This window comes from Tupaia chinensis, unplaced genomic scaffold (genome assembly GCF_000334495.1).
Source record: "Tupaia chinensis unplaced genomic scaffold, TupChi_1.0 Scaffold000605_1, whole genome shotgun sequence".
Classification (NCBI taxonomy): domain Eukaryota; kingdom Metazoa; phylum Chordata; class Mammalia; order Scandentia; family Tupaiidae; genus Tupaia; species Tupaia belangeri.
In genome coordinates this window covers 1993553-2003579 of record NW_006160123.1, presented here as the reverse complement: position 1 = coordinate 2003579, position 10027 = coordinate 1993553, and the positions used below count along the sequence as shown (strand labels likewise).

At 56.0% G+C, this 10027-nt stretch overlaps 2 protein-coding genes across 2 annotated transcripts in view; one reads left to right on the top strand and one right to left on the bottom strand.

The window, feature by feature from the left end:
* Positions 1 to 7926, top strand: part of ITPKA (inositol-trisphosphate 3-kinase A) — a gene marked incomplete at its 5' end in the record, with an annotated part of 8442 nt that extends 516 nt beyond the window's left edge. The window contains 6 exon segments of the mRNA XM_006158721.2: positions 5850 to 5946; positions 6031 to 6247; positions 6388 to 6592; positions 6823 to 6924; positions 7202 to 7273; positions 7361 to 7926. Of these exon segments, the coding sequence (XP_006158783.2) occupies positions 5850 to 5946; positions 6031 to 6247; positions 6388 to 6592; positions 6823 to 6924; positions 7202 to 7273; positions 7361 to 7564 (897 nt within the window).
* Positions 7927 to 7997: 71 nt separating this feature from the next.
* The window catches only part of LTK (leukocyte receptor tyrosine kinase), a 10705-nt gene continuing 8675 nt past the window's right edge, over positions 7998 to 10027 (bottom strand). The window contains exons 14-20 of the mRNA XM_027775838.1: positions 9769 to 9898; positions 9579 to 9676; positions 9323 to 9415; positions 9128 to 9229; positions 8860 to 8994; positions 8694 to 8784; positions 7998 to 8601 (exon numbers count right to left, since the gene is read on the bottom strand). Of these exons, the coding sequence (XP_027631639.1) occupies positions 8284 to 8601; positions 8694 to 8784; positions 8860 to 8994; positions 9128 to 9229; positions 9323 to 9415; positions 9579 to 9676; positions 9769 to 9898 (967 nt within the window). The 3' untranslated portion in view covers positions 7998 to 8283. The remainder of the gene's footprint in view (positions 8602 to 8693; positions 8785 to 8859; positions 8995 to 9127; positions 9230 to 9322; positions 9416 to 9578; positions 9677 to 9768; positions 9899 to 10027) is intronic.

Sequence of the window (10027 nt, the reverse complement as noted above, 5' to 3'; positions counted from 1 at the left end):
CAGGGCTGCGAGTACGCAGCCCACCCGGTGCTCGCCCCGATCTGCCCCGCTAACCGTTCCTAACCGAGGCCCGGGGAAGATAAACTGAGGCTGAGAGGGGGCGGGATCAGGCCAGGTTTGACCCTTGAAAAACCCAGGCCAGGGTGCGGCGCCCGCCCCTTAGGGGTGTGCAACTCTCGGGACAGCCTCCTTGTCCCCCCTCATTTTAACCGAGGCCAAATACTTTAAATAACTGTCCGCAGTTAGCTCGGAGTTTATCTAGATGCACGTTACTCAAGTGTCACTGGGGCAGGGGAGAGGAGATCCTGTGGCCTCCGGGATCTCCCCGCCTGCCCGGAGGCGGAATCCCGCTCCTCCCCGAACCCGTGCTGGGGCTGCCTGAACGCTGCGGGAAGTGCTGGGGCGCAGCCTGGGCTTTGGCACCTGGTCTCCGCCGCACACTCGCATTGGACGAGGCGGAAGAGACGCTGTAACGACCAGAGCGCGGTGGGGTTTGTAACTGACAGAGTGGGAAAAGGAAAAGGAAAATCTCGCAGAGCAGGAACACCCCCACACTCACACTGCCAGGCGTAGGGTGCGGGGGCTCAGTCACGAGCCTGATGCAGCCCTCGCTCCTCTGCCCGCGGGTGAGCATCCCCCTACCCTGCGATCTTTCCCAGGTCAGCTCTGCCTACGCAGGGGAGCCAGTGCCGCCCAGCGGGTTCCAGGAGAGTGGAATGTGGGGCGGTGAGAGGGGCCCCTCCCAGCCCTCGCGGTCTGCAGACCAGAGCGAAACTCAGGGATGGCTGCCCCTCTGCTCAAATCTCTGACACCTGAGGGCGGGCTCAGGCAAAAGCGCGCCCCGCTTCCCTCTTTCAACCGCAGGGCCCTGGCAAAGTGCCTAGGGGAGAGACTTCGAGAAGGTCCGGTGGCCCAAGCTTGGGTGTAGTATAGGCACCCCCGCCGGGGTCAAGGCCACGGGGACTAGGCGCAGCCGTGCCCTGGGCGGTAGTCTCCAGGAGCCACCGGGAGCTGGCGCAGATGGCCTCCGAAGGGCCTCCAACTTCCAGGCTGCCTCTTCCAGGCCTTCCCAACCCCCAGTCTGCCGGGGCCTCCCCGAAGGCAAACAGCCACGGCGACGGCAGATAAGCCAGGGGCTGTTGACAGAGGCTGCCTGCGTCCTCGTCCTCGTGGAAAGGCTCAGAGCGGACTTTGCCTTGCCGCCTCCTGGAGCAGCACAGCGCGCCGCCCAGGCCGCTTTTAGAGCCGCTGCGGCTGTGAAGGATGCGGGCAGAGGAGCGAGGGCTGCATCAGGCTGCACCTGGGGCCTAGGGCCTTGCGCCCACTGGAGGGCTCCCAGCTTGCCTTACAATCAGGCCTGCTAGGGAGGCCAGCGAAGCCTCTGCCTGCCTCCTGTGGCCCATACATGATGCTTTACCTCCTAGGAACCCTGTATAGCCTGCCCAGGGCAGGGGAGTGGGGACAGGGCAGCCTCAATTTCTTTTGTCACCTTTCCTCTAGTAGAGGGACAAGTCATGGGTAGGGAAACCCTGAGAAGCCAGGAGAGGAGTTGGAGGCTCACCCCCAAGGACAGCTGTCATCTCTATTCTTGGGCCTTGCCTGCCTTCTAAAATAATAATTGTGGGGTGTTCTAGTAGAAGAAAGGGCGTTTGGATTCTGCTCACTGGGTTTCTTCTCGCAGTGCTCCCAGATAGGTAAGGAGACCTGGATGCCATCCCCTCCTGGACTTAAGAACTCCCCCACATCACTTTTCCACTAATTATAGAGCAGAATTTAGGTTAACAGACTTCCTTTTTAAAAAGCAAATGCCCAAGGGAAAGTGCAGTCATGGGTCACTTATACCTTAGTGTAAACCACTCTATAAATTTAAACTGATTGCTCTCTCCACCACCACTACCACCGCAGGGAGTGTGAGTTTGACAGGGCAAATGGAACATGGGGAGGGTGCTGGGCAGGTGTAGAGCTTCGACCTGAGACTGGGTGGCCTCCGCTGGAGCTAAGGATCTGCTCTAACGGAGATACCATGACTGTCCGGTGCAGCATAAGGGGCACGGCTTCCTGATGGAGCTTAGGCAGTGGAGGGTCTGAGTCAGGCCCCATCCAGGAGAGATGCTCCCTTTAGCTCTGGGGAATTCTTAAAGAAGTATCAGAGAACCCTCCTATGACATTATCAAAGGTATACAGTCAGCTCCCTGGATTGTACCCCAATCCCCCAGGTAGCCTCTGCTGGGATGGGTTTTCCAAGTAAGGCACTTCTGTGGAGAGAAGGCTGGGCCAGAAGATGGGGCTCTGGCCCCCTTGGCAGTTAAATTTCACTCTGTAATAAATCTGCTTTCTGATACATGCACAACAAAATCTCACCTGCTCAAAAATATCTTCCCTGCTGTTGTTCATGTGCCAAAATCCCCACCCACCTTCCAAAGTACAATATGAGTCTCCAGGAGCCTTTTTGGACACACTTATTTTTTATGTATATATGCATTATGTTGGGGGGTGGGTAGCTCCCTCCGATGGAGGATGGCAGTGGAGTTCCATGACCATATCTGTTCCTGCCAGAGGAGCTGAACCCTGTCACAGCAGCCTCAGGAGGTGGCTGGGAAGATTCAGATGAGATAAAAACCCCTTGTAACCTGCATGGCTTGAACCAGCCTAGTCACTGCTGTGCCTGGCTTTTATGAAACTCCCAAAACTGGAGTGCAGAGAGCAGGTTATGACCCTATTTCCCTTGGTTTGGGAGCAAATGGATGCTACTATCACATCCACCAGGGGGTGGTAGCCCAAGTCTTCAGATACCCCATCAAATTCTCTTCTACCAGGCCTGCCTTTCACCTTGCAACCCCCCTCATGCTTCCATGTGATTCCAGAAAGAAAGATGGTGCAGTTTCCTCATGCTGCCTAACCTGAAGCTGTTCCCTCTTTCACCAAGGTAGCTACAGAACTGGATATATTTGCTCACTGACTGCCTTCTGGTCCCACTATTCCCCACATTCTGCTAGCAGGACCCTGAGGCTACCTGAAGTTCCCCCCCACACACAATTAAACCCATGCCTCTGGAGGAAGGCAAAAGTGTCCAGCCTGTAGTGAGGAGTCCCCAAATAGGCCTCAGTGTCCCCCACCCCCAACAATTAAAACAACTGCATGGGCTTATATCTGCAAATGGCCTCACACTGTACAAAGATTTTCCCCAAAAGGTATACTTTTTTTTTTGAGAGGTTTTTGCTATATAGTGTGTATGCTCATCAGAAAGACAGAGACAGAGAGACAGAAAGTGATAAATCACCCCCTAGGGTGGGAATGGCCATGCAGCAATCCCTTTTCATGTACACGTGGCACACATGCACACATGCACACATGCACACATGCCTGGTGTGAGTTTAAGCCACCAGGTCCAGGACTTGAACCATGGTCAACTACATGGGAGTCCAGCAATATAGCCATTATGCCAACTGCTGGTCCCAAAGGTATACTGTTTTTGAAAGCCAATTAGGAGGCAGGGTGGTAGCCTGGACTTTGGGATATTGGAACATGGGGAGGGAGCAGGGCTGGTAGATTCTGCCACACTGGGCAGCTGGAGGCAGGGAGTGAGGGGGGATGCTAACCCCTCTGGCCTTGATTTTCCTCTGTGAAATGGGAATAACAGCACCTCAACACTTGCTGTGCACATGCATCATCGCCACACTTCCCAAATGGAGTGTGGGAGAAGGGGTATAGGGTAGTGCAGCTAAATATACACAGCACATACATCATCTTCCTGGAATTTTACTTGAAGATTTGGAGGTGGGGAGTTTTATAATAAAACTTGGATTTATTATGCAGCAGAATGCAAGCCTTGTATATATTTAAAGAATAAAAAAAGAGAGAGAGAGTTTTGAAAGAGATGTCATGCTTCTAGTGGGCTGCTTCTGGCTACGCCCCCAGCTCCCTGCGGCTGGGACACGTGATCACGCCCTGGTGTGCCTTGTAGGGACTTTAGTAGAAAAGCAGGAGGGATGCTGTCTGGTGGGAGATAAAAGTGCCTGGCATGCAGCAGGCAGTAAGTGGTGACTGTGTCCTTCCAGAGGAAACAGGCCCACACAGATGACAGGACAGGCACTTGCTTGAGTTCACTCAGGAGCCAGGACTGGAACCAACTGCTGACTCCCCATCAATGCTCTGTCACTCATCCCCTTCTCCCCCTGGGAAGCAGCCTTTCCCAACTTAGGTCACCTTCTCAGTTCTCCGTCTTCCACTTAGGACTCCTTTTGGTCAGAAAGGCTGGCTCCTGGGTTCCAGTCCTTGGGGGGGGGGGAACATATATAACACCTCTAAAAAGCAAGCACACCTGGGAGGAGGCAGCAGCTTTGATAAGCAAACCTGTGCAGTTTGGATAGTAGACCCAGAATAGATGGGTTTGGGTGGGAAGAGGAAAGGCCCAGAGTTTAAGATTCTCTCAGGATTAGATGGCAGCCGGAAGCCATGGTTAGAAGCAAGGGGAGCATCAAAACAAAACAACCAAACCAAACAAACCAATTTTGTCTAAGATGACAGGCCCTCAGCTTTGCATCCCCTTTGCAGGGCTCAGATTTCTGGGTCCAGAATGGAACCAGTTGGTTGGCACCTGGGGAGGAGTGCATTGACTCCAGGGACAGCAAGAAGTTTGGGAGAAACCAAAGCCATTCTTTCTCCTGCCGGGCTGCCCCTCCCAACCCTGGGCATGCGTAGAAGTTGGTTCCTAATTTGTCTCCCTAACTGAAAGAAATTGAGGTCCCAAGGGAAGGTATCAGTGATTCCAATTTGCTCAGCCTCTGCCTCATGCCACGGGATGGGATGGGGGAGTTGAGCACCTATCACATTCAAGCCACGTTTACTTATCACAATCCAGTGAGAGCAGGTATTTCTCCACTTTGTAGATGAAGAAACTAATGCACAAAAGCTTGTTTCTCAGGCCTCAGAATCTCCTGAGGCATTGGTACAAATGCAAATTTTTGGTTCCACCCCAGACCTACTCAGAATTTCCCTGAGGTAGACCAGAGAATCTGCATTTTTAATTTTATTTTTTTTTAAGTTTTGCTATAGGGCTTGTGTGCTTTCCAGAGAGAGAAAGAGCAAGAAAGTGAGAAATCCCTTCTCCTCCATTCTCTTCTTGGGATTTTGGGCACACACGTGCATGGTTGTTTTTCAAGCCACCTAGTCCAGGACTCAACCATGCAGCCAGCCATGTGGGATCCAGCTGTCTGAACCTGCCTGACATGTGCTGGCCCCAATTTTTAAATTTTATTTATCCAATTCTCCCATCAAAGAGAAAGACAGCTACTTGCAACAAATCCGCATGCCCAGTCCACCCTCAGTCAGCCTTTATACCCCTCACTTCGCTTTCTCCCCTGGAAGCACATAGGGAAATCCCAGAAAGGCCTGCCCAGGACTTTTCCACGTGGGTGGGACCAGCAAGAGCTTTGGGTTTCCACTGCACCAGCGTCTGTCCTTAGAATCTGCGTTTGTAGTGAGTGACCATCGGGTGATTCTGGAGCTCACGAAAATGAAAAGACCGGGAGGGCGCAGTTCAGTGACCTGCCAAGCAGTGTTTGAAGCGTCAGAGCTGGTGCACAAACCTGAGCTGTCTGACGCTAAGTCCAGGGCTCTTTTCAGCCCATTCCAGAAGCTGGAATCATCTTCTCTGTGCCTGTCGCAGTGTCTGCCACACAGGTGCACAATAAACTTTCCCAGAGTGAGCTAACGAAAGAATGAATGAATCATCCAGCCCTAGCTGCTTCCGGTGGGGGTGAGGGCGGAGCGGGACCCTGTTTTAGAGGAGGGGGGGCTTAGCGTTGCTGAGACTCTTAACTTGCAGACCTGGACTATGTCACTTACAGAAAAGCCACTGGCAGAAGATCCGGACCATGGTGAACCTGCCGGTCATAAGCCCTTTCAAGAAACGCTACGCCTGGGTTCAGCTGGCGGGGCACACGGGTGAGCGTGGGGGCGGGGGCGGGAGGCTGAGGGGAGCCTGGGACTAGAAGAGGTCGGGATGCGCTAACTGCCGACTGTCTGCAGGGAGTTTCAAGGCGGCGGGCACAAGCGGGCTGATCCTGAAGCGCAGCTCAGAGCCAGAGCGCTACTGCCTGGGGCGACTGATGGCTGACGCGCTGCGCGGCTGCGTGCCTGCCTTCCATGGCGTGGTGGAGCGCGACGGCGAAAGCTACCTGCAGTTGCAGGACCTGCTGGACGGCTTCGACGGGCCATGCGTGCTTGACTGCAAAATGGGTGTCAGGTGCGCGTGCCCTGCTGGGCCAGGCGGGGACGAGTGGGGGCCCGAGGACGAGCGCTCGAAGTGGCTGCTCAGGGCGAGCGCTCGATGTGGTCCTGAGGTGCGCCCCCTCAAGCCCTGGCCTCTGCCTGTGCCCCCAACAGGACTTACCTGGAGGAGGAGCTGACCAAGGCCCGCGAGCGGCCGAAGCTGCGGAAGGACATGTACAAGAAAATGCTGGCGGTAGATCCGGCGGCGCCCACCGAGGAGGAGCACGCGCAGCGAGCTGTCACCAAGCCGCGCTACATGCAGTGGCGGGAAGGCATCAGCTCCAGCACCACGCTTGGCTTCCGCATCGAGGGCATCAAGGTGGGCAGGCCCGCTTCGCTTTGCACTGCCCAGGGGCTTCCGTGTCCTTTCCAATTTGTGGACCCCCCCACCCCCAACACCGTTTCCCAACCCCCACCGCTACCACCAAGATACGCTCTCTCATCGTCCCCAGCAGCCAACGCCCTGGGAGGTGCAGTTGCTCTGGCCTGCCTGAATCTTCCCTCGGGGCGGATTCGGCCTCCTGACACTTCCTGTCTCACCTCCTTCAGAAAGCTGATGGCTCCTGCAGCACCGACTTCAAGACCACGAGAAGCCGGGAGCAGGTGATTCGCGTCTTTGAGGAGTTTGTACAAGGAGATGCAGAAGTGCTGGTGAGCGCCAGATGGGAGCCCAGAACCCTGGGGTGTTGGGCAGCCTGAAACGAGGGGTATCCTGGACATCCGGTCTAATGCCCTCGCCTATGTGACCCCCTCCGTGGCATTTCTCTAGCTGTGTTGTAATTGCTCCACCTTCCTTCCCTTCCGGCTTGCGCCCGCGCAATATGGGGACCTGCGTTGTCTGCACACGTGCATCGCGGCTCCTATGTTAGCAGGGGGTCCACTCAGCGCTTAATTGACGCACTGTCCTCTCCCACTCTGCACTCTACAGAAGAGGTATCTGAACCGCCTGCAGCAGATCCGGGACACCCTGGAGGTCTCCGAGTTCTTTCGCAGGCACGAGGTAAGAGGCTGGCAGGCTCAGGTGCCTCCGATAGGGTGGGGGGCTTTTCCTGGACAGCGCCAGGGCCTGACGTGTGGGGCCCGGCAGGTGATCGGCAGCTCGCTTCTCTTCGTGCACGATCACTGCCATCGCGCGGGCGTGTGGCTCATCGACTTTGGCAAGACCACGCCCCTCCCTGACGGCCAGATCCTGGACCACCGGCGGCCCTGGGAGGAGGGCAACCGCGAGGACGGCTATTTGCTGGGGCTGGACAATCTCATTGGCATCCTGGCCAGCCTGGCCGAGAGATGAGGCCGGGCCTCTGTACCAGCTTGGGCCCACCGGTCTGACAGATGTGGACCTGCAGATGGGTGCCCACCCTGCATGCCAGAGAGAGACTGGAACCCGGCAGCGCAGTGCGGGGAGGTCAGGGCCCTGCCTGGCCAGGTGCCAACCACTAAGAGGGTGCACTGCAGATGCCAGGGGTTGGTGCCCACAGTATGTTCCCAGAGCCGAATGACACTAATCTACAGGAGAGGAGGGGACAAGGGGCTTCTTCCTCAGCACCTCTCCAGAGGGGGCCAATAATGAATTTTATTTCACAGGCCTAGACCTCTTGGTCTACCCTCCCACACTACAATGGACTCCCCTTCCCAATAAAATTCAAAGACCCAGCTTTGGTGACTCAGGCCTCATCCTCTGCCTCCTCCAGACACTTTCCCTCACTTTGGCATCCCTCGGGTACTCAGCTCACTGGACAAAGTGAGAAGGGCTTTTTATGAGAAACTTCAGCACTGGGGACTGCCCAGATGAAGGACATTCATGGGGTCCATGGCAAAAGGACTCCCCATGGACACCTGGGGAGAGGGTGGCTGCTGGTCCCAAAGGCTGGAAGTGGCTGGTCCCTTCCCCAGGAGGCCTGGGGCTGGTTTCCAATCTGGGAAGTCCAGTACTGCAGGTCAGTCCTTGAGACGGGCCCAGAGCATCTGCACAGACTGCAAGGGATAGAGGCCACTGAAATGACAGGCCTCCTAGGAATGCAGGGGGGAGCTGTTGCCACCCTCAATGCCAGAGTTCTCAGCTTCAGGGCCTCTGGGGGCCCAGGAACCATAGGTGGGATTCCAAAGGTTCTTAGGATGAAGACCTCTGGATTTGAGAGGCTTGAAGCCAAAAGATAGCCAGGGGCCTCGAGATCTCCCTCTCCAGCTTTTCAAGTTCTCAGGAAGCAGTTCCTGCAGCTTGGGGGATCTTAGGCTTTCCGAAGACTCTTTCTCCAGCCCAGAAGTCCCTTCATCCTCCAGGGTGGGTCCCAGCTCCACAGGGAGGGGTGAATTCAGCACATCAGGGTCCTGTATTGGGCAGGTAGGGGAGCAGGGAAACACAGAATGTGGCTTCCTTCCTGACCCCCAAGATTAGGATGGTTGGGTGTTAGAGGGCACACCTGAGTGCAAAATTGGAGACGTTCCAAGATGCTGGCAAAGTCGGGGCGGTGCTCAGGCTGGTGCTGCCAACACTGGGTCATGATGCGGTACCTGGGGAGAGACAAGGCTTCATGCCTACCCGTGGTCATAAAGGACTGCCCTCCCTGGGCAGGACTCTAAACTCACACCGGCCCTGGACAGCCCCTGGGAGGGTCCATCCTGCCCCCTGCCACGACGAAGTCCAGCACCTCCTGGTTGGTGCGCCCAGGATAAGGCATGTAGCCCAGTGAGAAGATCTCCCAGAGCAGCACCCCAAAAGACCTGCATCATGAGAGTGGGGGACTAAGTGAGGCCCATCAACCACAGCCTCCCCTGCCTTCACAGGAGGTGGCCCTGAAGGACAGAATTAGCTTCAAGGTGAAGGAGGGAAGGGCCAGGGAGGGCTTGTTATCACCAGGAATCTGTCTTGGATGTGAAGATGCCCTCCAGGAAGGCCTCTGGGGGCATCCATTTGACAGGGAGCAAGGCCCGGCCTCCTTTCCGGTAATAACTTGCCCTACAGAAGGGAGGAAGGGAATGAGTTGTCAAATACCACAAAGGTGCTGGTAAACCCCCTTGGGGCAGCGGTCTTCCCACCTCTCCCATGCACCTGTAGATATCTCTTGCCATCCCAAAGTCCCCAATCTTGGCCACTCTGCTGGGCCCAGTGCAGCTCAGCAGGCAGTTCCGAGCAGCAATGTCCCTGCAGAGTTGGGGAGAAATACAAAACAAAACAGAAAAGGCCAACACCAGAAACTCAGAAGCGCTGGTCCTTCCTGACCTCTTTCCTTAAAACTTTTGTGGAAGAGCTGTTCTTTGGGGAGGAAGTTGGGCTGAGAAAGCCCGGAGCCAGGATCACTCCCAACCTGTGGATGAAGTGATTTTCCTCCAGGTAGTGGCAGCCCTGGGCTATGTCCTGGGCCAGGTGCAGCAGGTCCTGCATGACCAGAGGTGATGGCTGACCCTGGGTCGCCCAGAAAGTGCATCAGTCCATGCAGTCTCAGGACACACGATAGGGCCTGCAGAGGGGCTGGAGAGCTGGGCGAAGGGTCTCACCAGGCGCGGTCGGCTGTGCCTCAGGAAGCTCTTCATGTCCCCTCCCAACATCAGCTCCAGCAGAATGAGGCGAGGGACAGTCCGGAGGCTGAGCCCCACACACCGCACAATGTTCTGATGGCTGAACTTGCTGAGTAGGGTGACACACATACCCCATCACCAGCAAGGAGACACCCCATGTCCTAAGCTCCACAAACTGCAGAAGACCTCTGAGGCTGGAGAGGCTGCTCCCTCTGGCCTCCCCCTCCTTCCCCCCCCC